The 23,821-nt window shown below is 51.1% G+C and overlaps 1 protein-coding gene across 8 annotated transcripts in view; it reads right to left on the bottom strand.

Moving 5' to 3' along the window:
- Positions 1–23,821, bottom strand: part of Atp2b3 (ATPase plasma membrane Ca2+ transporting 3) — a 69,227-nt gene that overhangs the window by 3,681 nt on the left and 41,725 nt on the right. For 2 of the 8 annotated variants that reach the window (XM_017797261.1, XM_017797262.1), the window contains 9 exons: positions 21,928–22,107; positions 21,716–21,803; positions 21,129–21,235; positions 19,879–20,070; positions 16,419–16,632; positions 15,919–16,130; positions 14,577–14,684; positions 12,453–12,635; positions 7,519–7,672 (listed from right to left, as the gene is read on the bottom strand). In XM_017797261.1, coding sequence (XP_017652750.1) covers positions 7,519–7,672; positions 12,453–12,635; positions 14,577–14,684; positions 15,919–16,130; positions 16,419–16,632; positions 19,879–20,070; positions 21,129–21,235; positions 21,716–21,803; positions 21,928–22,107 — 1,438 coding nt within the window. Of the gene's footprint in view, positions 1–7,518; positions 7,673–7,987; positions 8,055–9,413; positions 9,619–9,644; positions 10,972–12,452; positions 12,636–14,576; positions 14,685–15,918; positions 16,131–16,418; positions 16,633–19,878; positions 20,071–21,128; positions 21,236–21,715; positions 21,804–21,927; positions 22,108–23,821 lie in introns of those variants that run through there. The other 6 variants (XM_017797259.2, XM_017797260.2, XM_008829527.3 and 3 more) reach the window with 5 other exon arrangements.

Raw genomic sequence — 23,821 nt, 5'->3', positions numbered from 1 at the left:
AGGCTGAGTGGAGCCCATGCTACGTCCCAGCCCACAGCATGCCTCGGCCTCACCTTGGTTTCCTGCCTGACTTTCTCACTGTGCCCCAGCCCAGTGTTTCTCCCTCAAGGCCAATCAGCCCACTTAGACACTGTCAATGCCATCAGCACCATATCCAGTCAGGACCCTTTTCCACATCTCACCCCCACTACCCCAAGTGCTTCAGTTGGAGGTCCACTGTACTTCTATCTTTCTGCCCTCTTGGGTCCAGGGTTCTGGCCAGAGTTCAGAGGCACCTCACCATCCCCTGCCCACTCACCCTTTGTCCAGCTGGTCTAACTCCAAAACATCTCACCAGAGTCCCTCCCCATCTCTACTGCAGAGGCCATGTCCTGCCTGGGGGTTGATGACCTTGTCTGCCTGGGGCCTCCATCCTGCCTCTGTGCTTGACACACAGATCTTGACTAAGGGTCTGATGACCCTATGGTGCCCTACAGCATCCCTTGTTCAGATGATGTTTTCAGGCTCTTTCTGATTACTGAGTCAGACCCCCTCTTTTCCCTGCTTGATTACAAATAGTCTTGCAAGTGATGAAACTGGCCTGGATGCTGACTGGGGATGGAAAGTAATTGAACTCTACCCCACAGCCTATTTCCTGTAAGATAAAAGGTTGGTTGGTTTGTTTTGAGACAGGGTCTCAGTATACAGACCAGGTTGGTCTCAAAGTCCTGTCTCCTGTCTCAGTTTCCTCAGTGCTGGGATGACAGATCTGTACCATCACATCCAGCTTTGCAGGATAAATTTTAAATCAAAGAAGTCTCCAGAAAAGTCAGGTTGGGCTGGAAGGGAGTGTCTCTAATTACTTCTCATTGCTCACTGACTGTATGCGTTTCCATTTACTTGTCCTGGCTTACCTTCCCCCACATGGTCTCAGTCCCCTCCAACTACTGCCCCACTCCTCTGCAACCCAACCCGTCATGGCTAGCACCCTGAAAGGGCTGTTGATACTTTATTTTCTGCCATGCAGTCCCCTTCCCAGGAAGGTACTTGATGCTCTCCCAACCTCCCCTCAGCTCTTTTCTGGTCATTTCTTTCTCACTTACCATTCCCTAACACTTAAGGGCTATTGGCTTCAGCCTTGGTGCTCCTGCCTGCCTGTGGCTTCCATTGTACCTCTCTTTTATCTGCTCTCCCAACTCTGGCTCCAGACATGGCTGTCTGATCCATGCCTCAATTCCTAGCCCCAGCCCCTGACAATCCCACTACTCCTTTTAAATGGCATCTGGAACCTGCCATTTCATATACACACCCTGCTCACCACCACTACCATGACACCAGACCCAGGCTTGCTGCCACAGGGCCTCCTTCCTCATTTCCCTGCCACCCCTCTGGACCCCATAGTCTATTCTCAACATATCAGCTGAGCAATCCTTTCCAATGCAAGCCTCCACTAATGCAAGGCCTCTTACCAGCTGTGTCTCCCACAGTGCAAGGCCTGAAACCCCACTCAGGGCCTGCCCTGACCTCTCTCACTTGGTCCCTTTTAGTACTTCTAGCCCCTGGCACATTCCTCTATCAGGACCTGGGCATCGGCTGTCCCTTCTGCTAGAAAGGTTCTTATTCAGTGAGCGCCAGGGCTCCCTCCTCCATCTTTCCAGTGAGTCCCGTCCTGTTCCTCTAGCACTCCATCAAAAATACTCAACCTCAGTTATAGTCTCTTCTGTTTCTTCTTAGTGGAAGCCAAGCACTGCCCCCACCCCCAGGCATGGCTTTGCCTATAGGATTCACTGGTCGTCCCAGTGTCTAGTGAGCTACCCATACACAGCAGGGACTCAGTGAGTGCATGTAAAATGTCTGCTGCCAGCCTCACTCCTGGCTCCTACAATGGCTTCACTCCTCCCAAGGCTCTTTACCCATTTGGCTGTATCCAGCTAGCTGGAGCTGTTCTGGAACACCCCAGACCCTCACCACACCCCCTGCTTTAGAGTGATTTTCCGTCAGACCCACTATGGCTGATCTTTTCTTTTTTGTACTGAACTCAGAGAGGCTGTCCTTAGCAACCTGGGACTCAGAACGGCACCCCTAACACTTCTGCTCATTTCTCGCAGGAAGCCCGTGACCATCAGCACTGGCTTCCTCCTTGCTTATCACCTGCTGCCTGGAGGAGACTCCTGATCCTTCCCTCCATGTGGCTCGGACAGCAGAGCATGCAGCATGCAGGCTGCTGACCTGGTACAGGACCAGTGGGGATGCGGCAGACTAATCTGTGGCCCCTGAGCTCCAGCAAGAGGGAAACAAGGATGCCCCGAGGGATGGGAGCTCCAAGCCCTCTAGGGCTACACAAGTCCTTGCCTAAGCCTTCAAGTGCTGGGGTTTGCAATGCGGGGAGTGGGGTGTGAGTGCAGGGGTATGGATGCTGAGAACTAAGCCAGGGACTTGAGGGAACTGTTATCCCAGTGAAAAGAATGAAAAACAAAACTAAAAGAGAAAAAATAAAAGCAAAGTCTCCTGAACCACAATGATGACAACAACAGTAGAAACTGCCTGGTGCCTTCTCCCCTCTTCCTGGCAATTTCTTAGGCAGCAAGCATGGCAGCCTGACCACCACTGCTGGGGGACTACAGGCCAGTAGGCCCACAGGGGTTCCCCATGCTCAGTCTTACATGCTTCTGCTTAGCTCCTTTCTTTCTACTGTTCTGTGCCAACAGCTAGTCGGGAACCTTCTTTGAGAAAAGGGACCTGTCAGCGGCCTTGGCATTCAGTTCAGCAAATCTGGAAGTTGAGGAGAAGCTGGCTCTGGTCTCACTTTTCTGTGTTGGCGGAACAGCAAGGGGCAGGGAGGCCCCATCCCCTGTAGAGATGTCTTGTGTTTTGCTCCAAGTTGGCCCTTTCACTAAGGGATGGCAACAACAACGATAGCTATGGCTTTGGATATACTGGCGAGCTGACTCGTGGCTACTGAGGTTTTTTGCTTCCCACCCCTCATGCACATACTGCCTAGGACCATGCAAACTAGACTTGGGCTCCTGACAGCAGCAGCCCAGCCCAAGCTTTTCACATGCTCAGGTCACAGAGAACACAGGAAGAAGTCCTGCACATCCCTGTGCCCTTCTACTAGCTAAGGCCAGCTGCAGGGCCTTGAGCCAGTCTCACAAGCTTTTAGTCACTGGTTTCCAGTCTGAGGCAGCATCCACAGTTCCTACCTGCAGATGCTCAGACCACAGCATCCAGGGTCCTACATTCTGTTGTGTGCTTTAGGAATGTCTTGGAAGCTTGTTCCCCTGGAGTTTAGCTTGTCGTTCTACAACGGCTTGGGGTAGGGCAGGACCCCTACTAGAGGGCTGATGCTTTTCGCAGTGTGAAGGCAGTGTGCACACTATCAAACAGCTAAGGGAAAAATGCCACTACACAATCCCCAGAAACTCAAGTAGGGAGATTTGGCTCAGCATTGATTAACTTCTGACAATGGAGCAAACTCAAGACTGGTTGCCAGCTCCTTTCATGCTGGGGCTGTGAGAGTGTGATGAATATGCCTCTCTGGGTTCTAGAAGTTTATGTCCAAATAAAGCTGTGGGGGCTCACCTGGCTGGGTTCAGCTCCCCTTGGGTGAAAGGTTTCCATGCTGCAAAAACTCTTTAAGATAAAGCAAGTGCTATGATGGTTCCACATGCTTCATCAGAGCCTGGAAGAAGCCCCCTGCCCCTGAACACGTGGGGTTCAAACCTTTGCTGGCCTGGATCAGGAGGCATCTTACAAACTACTGCGACAGTAAACATTAGAGTATAGAGGCCCAATGCTGCTGCCAGAGGATGGGCTGCGTTTGGTTACCGCATGGAAGGGGAGGGGAGGGGTCTCCAGGGTGTGACCTTGGGTGCCTGGGGAGGGGTGAAGTGTGTCTGTGTGTCTTTGGCCATTGGAGCCCACAGAGAGCTTTGGTGGTGCCAGGTTCAGGCTTGCCTTTCCAAAGATCACGTAAGTTCCCACTAGGGGGGAGATATATAGTGCCCTGGGCTTGCTGTCTGTTAGCAAAGCTGGAAGACTGCAAAACCCCTCGTCAGTCACACTTCAGGAGAGTGAAGTCCTGGAATCTCAGGGCACATGTGTGTGGCTGGGGTGAGGAGTGACACGATGGACAGCAACAGGGAGTAGATGTCTTACACGTCCCCTGTTTCCTGAGCCATCCAGTCAGGCTAGCTTCAAGGTCGTGGTCCAGCTCAAGCGAGATGAGGTGACAGCCATGAAGGGAACGGTAATCCACCCTGGGTCCTAGCTACGATGAGGACAGCCTCAAGGCTGGGCAGGGGAGGAGAAATGGCTGAGTGGGGTGAAGAAGGCAAGGGGTGTTGTAGAGGGACTCCCGTATTCAGAAGCAGCAGAGGAGTGTGAGTGTGAGAGTGTGTGTGTGTGTGTGTGTGTGTGTATGTGTGTGTGTGTGTATGTGTGTGTGTGTGTGTGTGTGTGTGTGTGTGTGTGTGTTGGAAAGTTAGAAAGGGTGAGAAGGGCACATTGAGCCCAAAGGGTCCTAGGGTCCTGGTCACCCTCTCCCTCTGACTTGGAGGTTGTCCTCTGGCCACTTCTTACATGGCCCTGGGTGCACAGGATGAGCAGCTCTTCTCCCTAGAGAGCCAGAGGCTCTTAGTGGGAATGCCTTTCAGCAGGAAGCCCTTCCAGTGCCCCGAGAGCTGCAGGCACAGTCCTATGAGTTCTCAGGGGTGAAAGGGAGACTGGCCTGGAGCAAGTGTAGGGGATGGAAAATTCCTCATTTATGGAACTGTGAGTTCTCCTCCTTAGGGAAACCTTGTAACCTCTAGGGCAAGTTGGGACACTGTGGTCAAAACACCTTACACAATCTTGCATGTTGTTCAGGGGAGCTCTGTCGTGGCCTTCACCCTGCCTTCCTTCCCAGCAACTCTGGTCTTCTGAAGGGTTCCAAGGAGATGGGGATGGTGAACTAATGTCCACTCTGCCAGGCCTAGCTGCCTATGAGGTCCTGGGCAGGTCCTGGTTCTCGTGAGCACATGCCTTCTCCTGGATTATGAGGGTGTTGTGTGCAGCAATTTGTGGGAATCCTCAAAACTTAGAAGTTAGGCTCTGATTTCTAAATGGGCCTGCTGTGTGCTAATGGTGGCAGGAAGCTTTCAAAAGCAAAGAATGTACCCCTTGGAGTTGCCAGGTGCCACAACCAGCAACTTCCGCCACAATGAGTCCTTTTTGAGGTGCTTTATCTGGTCAGTAGGGACATCAGGACCCCTGTGCCTTCACACCAGCCCTCTCCTCAGAATGCCCTGTCACCCACCTATCACCTCTGCTTAGGTCCCCCTGGGATGCTTGTGAACAGCAGGATGCTGGTGCCTCTCTCACTGTACTTACCAGGCACTGATGGGCTCCGAAGATGGGATGGAGAGGGATAGATGGTCATGGAAGGAAGGAGGGAGGGAAGCAAAATGCTGGGGGCAAGGAAGAAAATAGAGAGCACCCTTGGGGGGGGGAGTAGGAGGAATGTGGAGGGGTTGAAAAGACAGTTATTCCTAACCCAGGCAGTGGAGGCAGATGAGGAGGGTGGTAGAGGCTGGCTGGCCCCAGAGTAAGCTAAGGTCAGAGATGTGGAGAAGGTTTGAGGGGTGTACTAAGTGGAGTCTTGCCAGATGCACTGCCCCTGAGACAATAGGTGGACAGATAGACAGATGGATGAATGGACAGACAGACAGACAGACAGGAGGCACAGAGAGGACAATGAAAATGTGTTGAAAGTCAGTGGAGAGGAAAGGACAGCGCAGATCTACATGTGTTCCTGGGGCATGCCCACACCCACTCTTCATCTCGTTCCCAGGAAGGAAGCTTCTGCCACCCACCTGGGTCTTGGCCAAGGTATGCTGGGAGGTCATGGGCCATTCTGTCTTTAAGTGCTTTGCAGAACCTACTGCTGCACTTTTTGGATGGAGTGGCCCTGAGACCCCTCTGGGTCCCATCTGGCTTTGCCAGGAGTACTAACTGCTTTTCAGATCAACGGTGACATGTGTCAGTCCATATCTATGACTCAGGGTGGTCCAGGGGATGTAGGAGCTGGAGGTTGCGTGCAGCCTGTGGTTTGGTGAAGGGGTATGTGTGCACGTACGCTTGTACACTTGTGCTGTTCCTGGGGAGAACCCTCATCCTTTCCTTAAAGGGCAGAGTGGCCCAAAAAGAGAGAGCTTAAGGAAGAGGAGGGATACTCCCACTGGGGACCTCTCACCAGTTCCTAAAAAAAAAAAAAAAAAAAAAAAAAAAAAAAAAAAAAAAAAAAAAAAAAAAAAAAAAAAAACAAAAACAAACAAACAAAAAAAAAGAAAAAAAAGAAAAAAAAGAAAAAGAAAAGAAAGAAATCAAGCAAAAAGAAACTCGAAGAGTCTGTGATGGGAGAAAGGTGCAGTTAAGGCCTTCCATCTGCGTGGGAGTGGCGTGCTCGAAGGGAGCTGCGGGGGGCTCACTGGAAGGAAAGGAAAGAGGTAGCATTGAACCATCCCAGCAGGGGTCCTGCTCTCATACTGGAAGGTTTACTGTAGTCCTTTTGAAATCTCCCAACTTTGTTACCAAAAGTAGGCAACCCTAGTAGGAGGTGGGGGGCCCTGCAGTCTCTCCCACTGGGGCCACCATAGGGTGACAGGTTCAGCAGTTTAGTGGCCGGCCTCTCCTTAGTCTTTGTAAAAAGATGTAAGCAATTATGGAAGTTTTTATCTAGTAAGGACCACCCCTGGGTACTCTTCAAAATATGAACCACACAGTGGGAGCTTTTCATCGAAATGTCTTGGCTTCTCTGAGGAAGAAGCAGGAGAGAATTGCACCAGATGGGTTCAGGCCCTCCAGTGCTGAGGCCTGTTTGGAAAGAGCAACATGCTTGGGGACACAGGGCATAGCACCTGCCTGGCCTCTGAGTTCCTGTTCTCTAACAGATGCTGGCACCTACTGGGCAGGCACCAGAGGCTCAGGAGCTCTTGGCCACCACTGAGCCCACCTGGGGACTGGAGACAGTGGCATCCTTTGGAAGCCACCTTAAGGAGAATGCTGGAAGCTGTCACTTTCGTACCCGAGGAAGTTGGCTGGATTCTTCTGCTGCAAATAATACTATACTGTGGGCCTTTGCCTGCTCCAGAAGGGTGGCCCTGGGCCACGTGGTTCCCTGACACTCACCCTACAATAAGGAGCAGTCCCAGCCTGATACCAGGCATCACTGGAAGAGGCCTGGGTTCATAAAGAACCATGGGCATATGCAGACAAGTTCAAGAAAAGAAAACCAATGGCAGCAGGAGCACTAAAAGCAAACCAAAACCCAAACAAAGCAAAGGACAGAAGGCCCGGCAGTGCTGTGGGGCCATTTCATAAGAGAATATGGTTTTGTAGAGACACCATCTGGCAGGAAGGACTGGACAGGGCAGTGAAGAAGGAACGGAAAAGCCACGGTGAGCAGAAATGCAAGACTGGAAAAAAGAGAAGGCAGAGTCGGGGAGGCTTTATCTTCCCCCGAGGTGCCATTTATGAGAGAAAAGGGAAGTCAAGACTCACTGCCAGCAGCGCTGGTGGGCTTGGCGGCAGAGAGAGTTACGTGAGTAGGGGTAGAAAGATTGGTTACGTCATGGAGCTGGCTGAGGACCGAAGACCGCCGGCGCACAGCACCCTGAAATGACCCGCTTCTCTTGAAGGTACTCACTACCTCCATCTGTGGGAGAGAAAACGAGATAAAGGTTGGCTTGCACTGAGGTCCAGGCTACTGCACGGGGTGGGGCTGGGAGAGGACACGGGCCACACTGGGGACATATAGGGGACTGCAAAGACTCAGCTAGATCAGTCCCGATCCCTGGGAGCTGATAATGCTTTTGATAAAGCCATGACCGAGAGAGGGTTTGCCGAGCAAATGGTTAGTAGTTAGGAGTGTGGGAGGGAAAGGTCACCAGTGGGGACACACTGCAAACATTTCGGAGGTAGTCACTTGCATTCACGATACGCTCATCGAGAGCCACTCATCAAGAAGTACCTGTGTCTGGCAATACTTCCTTATCCTACTTCGGTAGTTCTCAACATTTTTTTCCGCCCCAACACACCTGAGGGATATGACACGCTCTCATTAGAAAGAGGCTCACTACCCGTGGCAGCACTCCCCAGAGGAGCATGGGCTGGGTTCTTCTTCCCTCCCTCTGGAATCACTGCCTTTGTTCATGGTCCTCTTAGCGGGCGGCGGGGGCGGGGGGAGTGGGAGGACGTTTCTCTTGCTTCTGCCCTGTTCCACTGGAGGGGAAGCTAATCCTCCTGGTTTTTGTAGCTCATCCAAGTAAGGGGGACCCCCAGCAGAAGATGGATTTAGGCAGGGGAGGGGCTTTCAGGAGCATGGGCTTTTGTCTTGTCAGAGTTCTTCCCACAGACCCTGGGCTGGGAGGACTGGGGAACAATTGTGGCTTCTGATTTGTCCCCACCCTTTGAGCTTCCTAGAAGATGAAAGGGAAGTGGATCTGTGGAAAGTGGGACCCATGGGAGGGTCTTGTGGTTAAATCTTGTTTAGAAGCCCCCTGACTCAGTGTCTTTAGATTTTCTGACCCTGAATTTGACTGTGATGTTGGAGCAAATACAGGAAGTAGGGTCTAAAGGAACTGCAGTGGAAAAACCACACCTAGTATCTCAACACTGGGCCATCATGAGGCTAGATGCTGGGAGGCCAGGGGCCAGGCTCAGTGAGGGAGAATCTTTCAGGGTGGATCTGACTTCTGCAAAGTACCATGCAGTTCACTGGATGATATAAGCAGCAAAGCCAGCATGCACTTCTGAAGTCCAAAGGACCCTGACTGCCTGGCCCATCCCAAACGCTGCAGTGGAACGTGGTGCCCACCAGTCTCCCCTGGGAAGCAGGCACAGGCCAGGGCTTCTCCAAAGGAGACAGCTTCACTGTCAACACCCTCTCCCAACCAAAATGCCTTTCGACCTTGGACACTGTGGAAAAGACTTGTCACCCTTCCACTCCACTTGACCTACCCAGTGCTCCTCTTCACCCAGCACAGCTCTCTCCCTCCCTCTGGAAAAGGGGACTGTTGAGGCTGTGACTGTGTCTGTGTAGTGCACACAGTTGAGTACCACTCTGCCTTGCATCACCTCAGGGAAGATGATTGACATGATAGTGTTGCAGACTGGGGGGGGGGTCCTTCCCTGTAGATTACAGTGTTTGTAGGCTATGGAGACATATCTTTTGAGAAGGCAAGGGATGGGAAATGTGCCTTTGCTATGTTGGTTTTATATCACTCTCCTAGTTCTACATTGTGTCTCCATGGGATAACTATATCTACAAAAACACCACCATTGCCAGCACACCCCCGCCAGAGGCCCCAGCACTAACCAGGAACAAGGTTCAGTCATTGGTGAGGTGTCTCATGAATTTATAATGAAATGCAAAAAAGACAGACCGCATCATGAACATTCAAAAAGCTACATGTTCTGGGTTTGGCGCACTCTCTTTTATTGTGGAACAACACCCTAGCATCTGGTGCATTGATACATTAGTATAGAACAGCAGTGAGAGCAGGTATTGAGTTACTTAGCAACAGAAAATGTTGTGCAGGCCTCCGAAATCCGAGGAGCAATTTTGTGGTTCACAAGATCCAGAAATCTGGGGCCAGTTGCCTAGAAAACACATACAACCTGAGGGACCTCGCGAAAGCTTTATTTCTGTTTTTCAAACAGGTTTTTGAATCAAATGGAGTAATTTGAGCTAAAGCAACTGCTTCAGCATTCTTGAGAGTCATGGTGAATTTGGCATGATAAAGCCACCTTGAAAAGCCATGGGGGTCCGAGACCCCGTGGAGGAATCAGTGTGGCTTTCCTGGGGGGGTACACTTGAGGAACTGGTCCTAGCCTGGCTCTCACTGGGGCCATTACCCCTTCCCTTGGGGCCCCATGTTCTTTCTTCTAAGCATGTACATGGGCATGGAACAGTCAGAAAGGATGGAACACTGAGACTACAATTGGTAGGACCCACTTCTGCTAGTCAGGCAGCAGTGGCAGACCCAGGAGCCCAGAGGCACACAAAGACACAACACACACTGGTGGCCAGGCTACCACTGACACTCTAGGTGGGGGTAGGGATGCTGTCTCAGCTGGTAGAAACACTAAGTCTACCTTGTATCACATTACCAGAGGTTAAAGACACTGACATGGGGGGGGGTGCTTGCTTTACCCCATTCTTGGGCTCTGTATCAGAACTGGAGCATGACAGACAAGATCTAGCCTGGATCAAATTGGGAGGATGGTGCTGGGGGCTCACAGTCAGTCTCCTGGAAGGCACACTTAGGTGGACACACATACACTGGGAACACATGACAGTTGCTTCCTGACATTTGATATGCATTTATACTATTTATTGCAGGGAACAAGTAAAAGCCACCTCTATTGCACCCATGCCTGTCCTGGGCACTGTGCTGGAGGCATCAGCACACCCGATTGGGAGAGAAGATTCAGGCCAGGGCTCCAATGGCTGCTCCCCTTTTCCTCCCAGGATCCCTCTGAGTCCTGGTTTCTGATAACATGGCTCAGTTGTGGACCCAGGACATCCCTCCTTAGCCATGCTGGAGTGAGTTCTCAGGATGCCTGGTTCCCAGGGAACACTTCCAACTTGGACTTCTTTGGTGCCACCTCACCCAGCCCTGTAGGAGCCCACTCTCTGAAGTTCTGGAAAGTTCCCCAGGGCATTCTGACATGCTCAGATTCAGTGTCCTGGGCTCATTTGCACAGATGGCCCATGGTGGCAGGAGGGGGTAGAGTGTAAGAAGGAGTCATAGACTTGGCAGCCCTTTGAGTGGGTTTTTATAGCATGAAGACAAGGCTCTGAGGGAGCACAATAGCAGGGAGGCACAAGCAGCATGGTGGGCAGCGTGCACATCTGGAAAGGCGGCTCAGAGTCACAGGGGTGTGGAGAGATGTGGAGTGATGCCAAGGAGCCAGAGCCTGAAGGCCACAGTCAGAAGATGAAACTTCATTCTGGGGACAGTGGAGAGAAGCTCTTACAGGCCCCAGGGTGGAGGTGGCATCAGAGGGGCGGATCTGAGCAAGGCCCGTGGAACAGGTGGGAAGCTGTGAGTGATCTCAGTACCCAGCCAGTGGCATACACACATGTGAAGTGCAGAAGAGAGAGGAGGAGCATGGGTCCTATGAGATTACTTGGGGTTACAAGGGAATAGCCATGTATTCATCACTTGGGGCCCTGAAGACAGCTTGTATGGTTGGTAGACAGCTGGAAGAAGACATGGAGGGATGTGGCCTCAGTTCCTGCCCTGCGGAGTTTACCAAACAGACTCCCAAGGGGAAAGTAGCCAGGCAGGCATAGCTTAACTGATAAGACCCCAGGGAGGAAAAGTGATTGCATCTAACCTGGAAGTAGTGGGACTCGCATCAGAGATGGTGGTCAAGTCCTTGAATGAGGAAGGTGGTAAGAGTGCCAAGGCTATCTGGAGGATACCAAGGGAGGGGTGGGTCATGGGAAACTGCCAAGGCAGCAGGCTAGGCCAGGAGGCTACAGTGCGATGGGGTCAAGCAACCTGGTGGGATGGTTGGGGCTCACTCAGGGCCCTCAGCAGGCTCTCCCTTCCTTTTCTCCCTAGGACTACAGGATTTTCAGCATGACAGAGCAGGAGTGGACTGGGAGATGGAGTTGCCAGGAAGATAAGGACAGGGAGCAGATGGAAATTCAGAAGGGACAGCAAACTGTCAGGGTGAGTAGGGCCAGCAACACTTCCAGAGGGCAGCTGGGAAGCAGTGATGATGGAATGGAAAGAGACCTTGCAGACCATGCTGAGAGCCATTTATGGGAGTGGTAGGCAGTGCAGTCATGGGAGGGCGTGAGGAGGGGAGGATGTGGACAGGTAGCAAGTATGGACCCTTCTAACAGGAAGGTTGGCCAGGAAGGGATGGGGCAGAGAACAGGGTAGTCTGTCACATGGCTTTTGTGAAACCCTCACTACTGCTTCCCGTTGGCTGTCTGATATTTCCAAGAGCTGTAGCCAATGGCCTTGGCCTTGAACAGTCCAGCCTATTCAGACCAACTTGGTGGCAGAGTCTACTTCCTACAGAGATTTTGTACAGAAATTATAGCAGCTGGCCAAAGGCTCTTTGAATTGACCACCTTCCCCAACAAAGCACAAGTTGCCCACTACTTGGACAGTCCCTACCAAGGAAAGTGGACAGTGCTAGTCAGTGCCCCTGAGAGAGCCACTAGTTGCTAGCACATGATTTTGGCCAGCTATGGGAGAAGTTATCTGGGTACTGAGGGGAAGTGTGAGGAAGAGGTGGTCTCAGTGGCCAGCTAGTGGTGGACACCGCCATGTGGCCTCCGCATACTTAGTAGTCAGACTCAGCAAGTTCCCTCCTGGCTTTGGGCTCTGTCTGCCCAGTCTCTGCTTCTTGCTTGCTTTCTCTACCCTCTCTGAGACATCATGAGAGAGACACATGGAATGGCAGCTTACCTGCGTCTGGATCCGGTTGAGGCCCCGGAACCAGAGGATCTGGCCCCTGCGGAGCTCCCTCTCAGCATGGTCGATCTCCTCCTCGCCCTCGGCCAGCTCCTCATCGGTCATCTCATCTTTCCCAGGCCCATGTCCTGCTTCTTTCAGGCACTTGAGCTGGCTGGTGGGGATGGTGGCAATGACCTGGGAAGCCACAGTCAAGAGAAAGCAAGCAGAGGTGGCCATAAAAGCGGGTTCTACTGAGTCCAGGAAGAGACCAGTGACCCCATTTCTCTGGGATGCAGTTCAGCCCCTAGGCAGGGCAGGCTTTAAACTCCCCCCACCCCCGCCCCGTGGCAGACTTCTGCTCTCCTGAGTCTTATCCAAATAAAAGACGAAGGTGCAGCCAGAGAAATCAATCTGTAGAGTATCATGTCGGAAAGATAGTGTTGGCCGTTGCCTCACTCCTGGGATGGACCTTGAAGTACCTGGATCATCCTTCCTGAGTAATGGGGCTCAGAGGAGGCCTCGGGCACCTGCTAGTCTATGCATCTCTGGGACATGGAGGGGATGGATGCTGAGGTCAGCTGTTTGGGTACTGAATGCCTATGTGATTGACCTCAAAGAAGACCAGGACTCAGGTGAGCTTCCTAGCAGACAGTATTCCACACCAGCTAGCTCTCATGTCTGTTGGGAGAAAGGCTGGCCCTGGAAACTTGTGCCTGGCCTCTCTTGAAGGAAGAAGAATCTAGAAAAGGGCCTGTGATCAGAGACTGCAAGGGAGAGAGAGGCGACAGGAAGGGTGACAGCTGGAAAGGGCAGGGAGAAGGAAGGGGCAGCTGCGCTGTGTCTTTCACTGTCTGGGTGGAGGATAGTACGTCATCCTGTCCCTCTTATATGTCTGTCAGGACGGGGTGACTGCGAGGACATTTTCATGGAGTTTTATGACTTGAATGGTTTTATTTTGGTCACTGAAAATAGTTAAGAACTTAAAAGACTACTAGATCACCCCAGGGGGCTGAGCTATGAGTGGGCAGCCCAGGGGGAGATCTGAAGCACCAGGAGCTCAGAGGTCAATAGAAGACTGTCATGGGCAGGCTGAGCGAAGTGTACAGAGCCAAAGTTGTGGGAAGTGAAGGGACTCCACGGGACTGTCAAGCTTGAGTGAGACAGAAGATGCTGAGTGTTAAAAGGAAAGAGATTTCTGAAAATGAGATGGAGGAACTGGATGGGTCATCCTTGGGGACCAATGTCAGGGGCCAGATCTATGGGGAAATACCTGCCTTTGGTGCCACCTGCCGGTCTCTGGTGGTTTGTTGTGGGAGCCTGAAATGACTAAGAGCCAGAGAGATGTGAGTCCTAGACTCGGTTTTCCATGTCCGTGTTCTAGGACTCTGAAGAAAATGCTTTCAGAGACCTCTTGTGCACCATGGAGGGGGTGCTGTGTGCCTGGGATGTGTCAGCTGCAGTCACCAGGCTGTTGCTTTGTGATCTCCTCACTGGGCACATGTGGTCTTGCCTGTTTCTATTTGGTCAATACACCTCTTCCCTTCTCTCACAACCTCTTTGTCCCCCAGATTTTTTGCAGGGTGTTAATTTCAAATATGTTGGAATATTCCAAGCCATACACGTTTTCCTTCCTTCTTTCCTTCCTTCCTTCCTTCTTTCCTTCCTTCCTTCCTTCCTTCCTTCCTCCCTCCCTCCCTCCCTCCCTCCTTTCCTTTCATTTCTGCCTTCTGTTTTGTTTTGTTTTGTATTTCTGTAGTGCTGGAGATAGAACCCAAGGCATTTGACTTTAGGGGGCAAGTTTTAGCTATTACCATGGGAAAGGAAACTCTGGATGGTTTTCATAGACAGGGTGGCATCTCAGCTGTTGTCCTCTGTGATCTCATTGATGATGTTACTTGTGACCTTGCCTCTAGGTTATGGCATGTCATAGATCTGAGTCCTGTTGTGCAGGGTCACCCACCTAAGCATACCACACACTTTCCCAGGCATGGGCTTTGAGACTGCGGGGCAGGGAGCTGGGGCAGTGAGGGGCATAGGCTGCCCAGGACTCTAGGTTTCTTGCCCATCCTGAGGGCCATCAACAGAACCAACGAGAATGAGGGCATTGGTGAAAAAGTTGATGAGGCAGACACTCACCTGTCCCCAGACCAGCTCCCCAACACCAACAAATAGGCACCAAAGCCACTGTTCTGTGGACAGTGGAGAACAGCTGAAGGGCTTCCCACCAAACTGGACTATGACAATCTGGAGAAGAAGACAGGAGTCGGTGGATAGAGTGGCATCACACCTTAGGCACAGCTCCTGACTGGTCTGTGTCTGACTCAGCCCTCTATGAACCTTGCTTTTGACTGGCCTTGCCTCCTGGAAGCCAAGCCAGCATGGCCATAGTCAGGGCTTATTGATTTCCTGGCTCCTGGTGGACAGGCCACATTTGAGGAAATGGCTTGGCTTTCCTTCTCTGCTTCTTCCCTTCCCTTTCTCTCCTAGCAGGTGTATAAAGATGACTTTACAGACTGTCTGCCCACAGGGCCAAGAGTACCAGGGTGGGTCAGTGTGTAGCCTCATGCGCTGATGCCCACCCCCGTCTGGTACCATCAGCTTCCAGGTGAGACTTGGTTGTCTTGATCATTGTTCCAACTTCTGCAGGTCTAAAGCTTTCACACCTACCTACTCTGCAAGATCTCATAGCATGAAGATGACCCTGTCTTGGCTTCCTGCCTTCCTCACTGTCTACTTCAGGGGGAGTCATATACCTAGGAAAAAGCTTCTCAAATGCAAACCAACCAATCTAGAACACACACCCCAACCCATCCCAGGGCCAGGTGCCAGAAACCAGGGCCAGCCCACTCTCCACAGTGCGTTGCAATGATTTACACTAGCCGCACTGAAGCCTGCTGACCCCCCACTCATTCTGTCCTGGGAGACAGCATTAAAATTAGCCTCTTACTGCCTCCTGACTGACACTTGTATTACATGGCCATGCTCTTGGGATCTAGGACCAGTGAAATGCATTTGCATGGCAGCCATCTCCTGAGCAATGGGCTTTCCTATATCTGAAGTTTTGTTTGAAGATACTATCCTTGAGTGCTCAGCCCCTCCTAGGAAGTTGTTGACCAACCTGTCCACAGTGCTGTGGTGGGCAGAAGTCAGAGTCAGCCTTGTGCACAGCAAGCATCTCCCAAAGAATCTTCCATAGTTATACCAGTCTCACCCCAAGGAATTAGGTACTAGAAATGGGGATTGCAGACCCAGAGGGAGCCAGGTAGGGCTATTTCTAGCATCTGTATGAGGATGGGAGGAAAAAGGCCTCCTGCAGCACTCTGGAAGCCAGGAGGTTAGGTTAGGGTGAGCCTAGCAATGTTTAGAAGGTGAAGAATGCTTGATGTGGACTGCAGAGTATATTCAGGAGACAGGGAAGCCAGTACCAGGGGATACCTGGGACCTTGATGCCAAGGGACCCTACTTCTTAGCGGCCTACCTGAATTCCAAAAGTGCCCAGGACAATGGTGCAGAAGATGGGGTTGCTGAAGATGCCGTCAAAGACGTTCCTCTCACCATGGATCTTGCGAGCATTGATCTCATTGAAAAGCTGCATCATAACGAAGGTGTTGAAGATGATGGTGTAGTGTTCTGAGGGTGGAGAGTGCAGTGGTGCATTCCTTCCGCTGTCGATGTCAAAGAAGAGCTCTCCTGCAGGGAAGAGAGAGGCAGGGGTTGAGGAGGGAGAGTCTCCCAGCACCAGTGGCCTCTCTCCTTGACCACATCAGCCCCAGGGATGCACAATGGGGAACATGGTGAGAGGCAGCATGAAGGTATAGAGCAGCCTGTTCTTTTGCCATCTACTATTCAGTCAATAACTGCTGTGTCCTACCCTGTTTCATAATGAGGATACAAACAGGGTGTGAGCATGAGAGCACAGCAAGGATATCCTGAAAACCTCGAGCACAGGCTGAAGTGTGTGCCCCAGGCCCAACCTACCAACAAAGAGCAGAGTAAAGATGATGGTGAGCTGGTAGACGGCATGGCCAAGGATGTTCTTCATCATGGTGCGTGAGATGAGGGGCTTGTCGCGGCCATATGGCTTCCGCAGCAGCAGTGACTCAGTGGGGGGCTCTGTTGCCAGAGCCAAAGAGGCAAATGTGTCCATGATCAAGTTCACCCACAACATCTGCACTGCTTTTAGAGGAGAGTCCTGTAGAGAGAGGGCAGTTACCCTTCTGTGGGCTGGCTGTGCAGGCCTTCACAGAGAAACCTTGGGACAGTGGGTTGGGAAAGATTACCACTCCTGAGGGGAAACTCAGTTTTAAAAAAAATTTTTAAATATTTTATTTATTATTTTTATTTTATGTGTATGAGTGTATTGCCTGCATGTATGTGAGTGCACCCGTGTCATGCAATGCCGCGGAGGTCAGAAGAGGACTTCAGTTTCGCCTGGAACTGGAGTTAAGGATGGTTCCTAGCTGCCATGTGGGTGCTGGGAATCGAACCCGGGTCCTCTGCAAGAGCAGTCAGTGCTCTTAACCACTGAGACATCTCTCCAGCCCCCGAGAAACTCAGTTTTGCCAATGTCATGGGAATTTCACTCCCATAAGCCTGTCACACACGTTCCTTCAGGTTGGCAGGAGTTTTCTTACTGGACTTTTAGATTCCTGCCCACCTTCCTATCCTCTCCCTTGGTGGCAGTGATTTTGAAGGTGTGATCTGAGGCCTTCCCAGGAAGTGCACAGCCCCAACTAGTTACCATGGCTTTCAAGACAGCCCCACAAGACAGCCCAGTGACAGAGATCCGCTTTTGAGACCAGAGTCTTCCATATCACAGGGCAGGAAGACACAGAAACGTTGACCCCAACTCGCCTTCTCAACATTCCTGCTGAGTGTTTCTTTCAAAATCAGCCTCACAGGAGCTGGATACACAAGGCCATGGATAGTGCAAATGAAATCATATGAACTGAGAGGTTCGAAAACAGAGAATAGATAGGTGAGCGGTGCCAGGGCTAGGGAGGAGTCAAGAAGTGGCTCCTAATGAGTGTGAGGTTTACTTTTGGGACCATGAAAATATTCTGATGGCAGGTACAACACTGAATATGCCAAACCACAGAGTTCTGTATGATAAAATGGTTAGAATGGTTATTATGAAGTCATTTATGAATGAGATCTCAAGAAAACATCCTTGAGGGGCTGGGGAGTTACCTCACTCAGTAACATGCTTTCCTTATAAACATGAGAACCAGAGAACTTGAGTTCAACCTTCAGAAGTCATGTAAGAAACAGTCTGGCATGCACTTGGAATCCCAGAACTGGGGAGATGAAGACAGGAGGATCCCTGGAGTTTGCTGCCCAGCCAGCCTAGTCTAATTTACAAGACCGGGGTCCCAGTGAAAGACCCTGTCTCAAAAATCAAGATTGAGCTGAGAGTGCCCAGATCCTGCCTCCCCCTGCTGAAGCCTTTGAGAGGGAACTGACACGGATTCTAGCCACTCCAATAGCTTTCAAAATGCCTCAACACAAATCCTGAATCCACAACTCTCGAATCCAGCCTTGGCAGACAAAAGAAAAATGAGGAGGAACCCAATAGAGGGATGCTTTTGGAAGCTCTCATCAAGAAATTCCAGTGGACTCTCATATGAACATTTGAAGTTTGCCCTGTTCTGACTTTTTTCTAGTTCCCTGTCTAGAACTTGTAACGCTAACTACTCTTGCCTTTACTTCTCCTTCACATCTCCTAGTCACCAGTCAAGGACTTTCTTTTCCCTCTACAGATAGAAGTTATGCAATTTGGGAGTCTTTCAGATAGACCCACTGAAGAGGTACCCCAATTGTCTCACCCTGCGTCCCTGTTTTGCATGGAAGAAGCCAGAGCGGTCTGCGTCCCAATTCCGTATCCGCAAGCTGGGTAACCTCTTCAGAGGATGGTGTGATAAGAATAGGAGGTAGGAATTGGCTAGGCAGTTAGAGTAAAAAGACCCAAAGAAAAGTAGCCAGCTTCTTGGCTAAAAGTCAAAATGTCCTTGGGCCTCTTAGCAACATACTCTGTTCTAAAGGCCAAAAATGTCAAAAGTATTTGGGAGCTCTTATTTAATCCTTAAAAGATTTTAGGGCTACCTCTTCAGAGGGGGGAATGTTAGAGTAGCAAAACGCCCCATAACAAAAGAAGACAGAGTACATGAAGTTATCAGAAAAAAGTGATGGGGAGATATAGGAGGAGTTGGACGGGGGGGGGAGTGGGCATGGATTTGATCAAAACACCTTATATGCTTATATTCCTGTATGAAATTCTCAATAAATTATTTTTTAAAAATCAAGATTGATCCCTCCTGAGGAACAATACCAGGGGTTGACGTCCGGTGCCGCCACATGAATATGCATGCTTGTATAAGTGCAGCTGAATACACATACACAGACACACAGACACAGACAGACAGACACATAGACAAATACACACACACACACACACACATACACACACACACACCCTTGAGAGGACTGACTGATCAGCAAAAAAGTCTACTTGTTAACAACAAAGTCAACCATCCTTAAGATGGAATCAATAGATTCTAGCCCCCTGCCAATGGGGAGAATTGAATCATTGAGAAAAAGGAGGCCCTGCCAAGGGTGAAGTCTTGAGTTTCTGTGTGACCCAGCTATTCTGCTCCAGATCTAGATCCAGGACAGTGGAAGATGTATATGCACACTAAAACTCGGATTCCTAGCAGCACTTCTCCCAATGGCCAAAAAGCGGAAGTGGCCCAAAGACCAGTCAGCTAATGAATGACAAACAAAATGGGGCATTTGTGTATCCATGAAAATAAAGTGCTGATCCAAGCTGCAACATGGATGAAGCTTGAAAATGTGCACAGAGGCTGGACACAAAGGCCAGATGTCAGGTCAGCAAGATGGCTCAGTGGGTAAAGGTGCTTACTACCAAGCCTGAAAACCCAAGTTCGATTCCTGGGACCCACGTGGTGGAAGGAAAGAACTGACGCAAGTTGCCTCTGGCCTCTACATGTGCGCTGTGACACACACATGCTCCCTCATTACAAAAAAAAATGTGAAAAAAGAAACCCTAAAGGCTGTGTATCATTTCATTCCACTGACACAAAATGTCTACAACAGGCAAATTCATAGAGACAGAAAAGAGAAGCAGTTGTCTGGGGCTGGGAGGGAAATGGGGAATGACTGCTAGTGGGTGCAGTACTTCCTTTGGGATGGAGGAATGTGTTCTGGGACTAGATGAACGTGACGGCTGTATGGTACTGTGAATATACTAAAAAAAAAATCTGCTAATTGGCTACCTAAAATGGTGGGGTTTGGGTGTGCAAATGTGATTTCAAGAAAAAGAATCTGCAGCAAAGAGAAAACTTGCTTTCATCCTGGCCCTCTTGAGCCCATGCTACAGCTGTCAGAAACCAGCTGCCTCCTGCAGGTCCCTGGTACCCACCTGAGTAATGCAGGCGCCTGTGAAGGCCACGATCACCGCCACCACATTGACTGTAAGCTGGAACTGCAGGAACTTGGAGATGCTGTCATAGACATTGCGGCCCCACATGACCGCCTTGACAATGCTGGTGAAGTTGTCATCAGTCAGAATGATATCAGAGGCCTCCTTGGCCACGTCAGTGCCTGCGATGCCCTAAGGTGGTACATAAACGCAGTACCTGTTTCTTAGCCCCTCTTGACTGCTCAGTCCATCAGGGCTGGTTCCCTGCCTTTCCCTTCCAAATAAGGCTCCTAACTGAACAGCACTTGTTTTAATTCAACACATTCTATGTTGCAAACAGCTGTAAGGGGGGGTTTGCTGCTAAACCAGGGGATGTTGATGACATGCCATCCATGCAGCCTTCCACAAAGCCCAGATGTTGCCAGGTGACTACTCACCAACCCTCTGTCTGGCTACCTGAGGATACCCTGGTAGACACAGACTATCTGCCTGGGCAGGGCAAAGATCCAGTCCTCTGGCTACATGGCAGATTCTTGCTACTCTGCAGCACAAACTAGGGTGCAGCAACAGGCCTCAGGTCTGCTTACATTCACCACATCTTCGGCCTGGCATAGTGATAGCAGCCACCGTGGGAAACTCAGCTTGGTCTCTCCTCCCAGTTGTGAGGTCCAGGGAGGATGAAGTATCCTTACCTCACTGCACCAAATGTGGCTGAGTGAAGCATCTTCTTTTCCTACTGGGGTGGGCATAAGGGACGCTAGGCTACTACCTCCCTTGGGGGCGGGCAGGGATCACCACGTGGGTAGCCCCTGGCAGGCCACCCTGCTCACGGGAAGACATAGATCTACATGAGCAGCAAGAAAGAAAGTAGAGGAAGAACGTACTGGGGCCCCTGCGCATCATACTTGGGGTCAGGTACTCCTGGGAGTGAACTGGAAATAGGTGATGGTGAGCAGGTGCCTTTGCTGACAAGCCACTGTTCACTGCTTTCCTTCTCCTTAACAGTACAGTTGGGTCCCACTGTCACTTCAGATGTCCTCACACCAAATGTTTTTTAAACAAAACACATATGTATTCCCTAATGGTCAGAGTCTATACAGCCTGAAGTGGCCCAGATGTGAGGGAAAGAAGCTTCTAGCACTCTTTTACCTGCCCTAAAACTGGTTCTTCACTTTCTGGTGCAAAGCTAATGTCCAGGAGAGAAAGCGTCTCATTTGTGAAGTGATCTGGCCTCAGACTGGGTGGCTTACCATGGCAAAACCCACATCTGCCTTTTTGAGGGCCGGCCCATCATTGGTGCCATCCCCAGTCACCGCCACCACCTGCCGCTGCTCACCAGTTGTGCTGTCGATAATCCCTGGAACACAGAATGGGTCAAGGCAGGGCTGGAACTTTCTGTCACCACAGCCCTATGTGGCTCTGTCAAAGGAGCTCTGGGGTGGACTGCTTCTGTGCTCCAGGTCACTTAGGGGATCATGTCCCCAGGCTTTAGTGGGACAATACCATCCCCCTCTTCCCACCAGAGCCCTTCATCTAGTAACACAGGGTGGCATAATTTGGTAGAAGGGAGGGATCCCAGGCTTTGTGACTTGGGTGAATGTCTCCCTGTCCTGGGCCTCAGTTTCCCCATTTGTTACAATGAGGGGACAGCCTCTATGTGCTCTTCTGGCTTGGGTGTTTTTTAGTCCCCAGTCTCTAGAAGCAACAGATCTACAGCAAGTGACTCTGCTTTCCTGGGCTAGCCTTGGAGATCCACTCAGGAGCCCAGGGGCAGATGACAACATGCAGGGGTGACAGTTGCAGCCATGTGGGGAAGAGGGTAAGAGCACTTGCTTACCTTTGACCAGAGTGTGCTTGTCCGTGGGAGATGACCGGGCAAGCACCCGCAACTTGGGCCACACCTTGTCCAGTCGTTCCTGTTCTATCTGGAGGAAACAGTGGAGACTTCAGAGCTAAGACTGCAGACATGCACTGGGGCTGGGAGGGATGTGCACAGCAGCAGAGGGGTGGAGGAAACTGTGACCCAAGACAGGGGTGGCAGGGAGCTACCTCGCCTTTCTCGTTGCGGATCCTCCGGTTGAATTCCTTCCCCTCCAGGCACAGGAAGTCCTCCCCTGGCTGAATGATGCCACACTTGGCTGCGATTGCCCGGGCAGTGTTGATATTGTCCCCAGTCACCATGCGGACTGTGATGCCAGCACGCTGGCATTTGCGAATGGCTTCAGGGACCTGGGAGAGACAAGAATGGTGGGTGGGGCCATGTTTTGAGTCTGGTCTAGATCTGCAGGATCATGAGTCCCAGCAAAGCTGACAGTAGAGTGAAGCCTGTGGTTCTGGAGGGTGATGTGGAGGATTACAGAGGATGGCCCGCAGTAGGCAGATACCTCCTCTAAACCCTCAGCCCACCCCTCTCTATGCCTCTTTCATTGTGCCTGGTTCCAGGAACCAGAACGACTTAGATCTAGGTCCTGGTAGGAGGAGCACAACCCAGAGAAGCCTCTGGAAGCTACTGTGCTGTGAAGGGGCACCATGAAATTTGTGTTTAAAAAGGTCACCTGTGTGGCCGTAAGAATTCCCCAACTCTCCAGCCTTGTTTCCATCTGGGAAACTAAGCCCCAGAGTAGGGCTGGCCCTGGTTTCCAGGTGCCTGGCAGGGCAGCGTCATTGATTCTAAAGAGGAATGAGGAAGGGGCCTCAAACCATGGCTAACCTGTAGATGTCCTGACCACCAACAGGGTCTACTACAGCTGATTCCACAGGGGGCCTGACACAGGGTAGGCACCCAGCTGTCAGCCATGCTGAATTCCCCTTCCACTTGTTTGGTTTGGTTATGTTATGTTTTGTTCTTGTTTTTGTTTTCCCCAGGAATTAATTGTTGTCTTCACATGATCTACTCACTAGGGGGAGTGGAACATTACTTGGGTTTATGATCCATGATTTCCTTTTCAAATGATGAAGTAGATTCCAGAACTAAGGAATAAGAAAGAAAACCCCCAAGTACAGAGTGCAAAACAGATCGAAAGGGTGGAGAGTGGGAAGTCAGGAGACCAGCTCGGGAGTGTAGCATTATTCCAGTGGTAGGGGATGAAAGGATGATTTCCAAAGCCATGAAATGTGTGGCTCTTCAGGTCCTGGGGCCTGAAGGGTCAAAGCAGACATGATGGGGAGCAAGAGGGCCAGCTCAGAGCTTGAGGAGGTGAATGAAAACACTTAGGTCTTCGAATTCTTTACTGGGCACCCTGTGAGCAAGGATGGCTTGTTGCTGAGCCTGAGAGGAAAGGAATGCAAGATTTGGCTTAGTCCCCTGGTCTAGGGAGGCTAGAACACGTAGGTACACATGCAGGGGCAGGACAGCTTGGGACTAGCCAGGAAGGAAGTGAAGGGTGGTGGCAAGAACAGAGTGACCCTCACTTCAGGCTTTGACAGTCATCTGATGATCACTAAAGCCAGTACTTCCACATGACAGGGGAGGACACACCTTGGGGAGAGTCTAGCTGTGGCAGCTCACTCATGCCCCCTCCATCACATGTGATGTGTCTCCTTGTGCCCTGTCTCAAAGACATGTTCTGTTCTCTGAGGGTCCTGAGGTGTTGGATAGGACCGTGAGTACAGGGAAGTTTCCTTCAAGCCAGGGAGTAAGGCAGCTGCTCCACAGCCTCGGTCCCTGAAGTGGCTGGAAGCCTTCTCTACTGCCACCAAGTGGCCACTGTGAGCCTGAGACTCCTGAGCCTTGGACCAGGCCACTCCAGGAGTCCAGGTGCCCGCATACATACTCTAAGTTCTCAGTGTCCTAGCCAAGTGGCAGGAACACCCCCTCCAGTGGAAGATTCTCCTCATGGGATAGACAGTCCCTTCCTTGTCTGCTTACTCATGCCCTGCTTTCTCCTCAAGGTCCCACAGCACAGCAGGGAGCAGGTGTCTGCAGAAGTTCTCTGCTGCAGCA

This window comes from Nannospalax galili, unplaced genomic scaffold (genome assembly GCF_000622305.1).
Source record: "Nannospalax galili isolate Female #2095 unplaced genomic scaffold, S.galili_v1.0 scaffold513, whole genome shotgun sequence".
NCBI lineage: Eukaryota > Metazoa > Chordata > Mammalia > Rodentia > Spalacidae > Nannospalax > Nannospalax galili.
The sequence above is the reverse complement of the archived record's forward strand: the minus strand, read 5'-3'. Positions and strand labels throughout refer to the sequence as shown.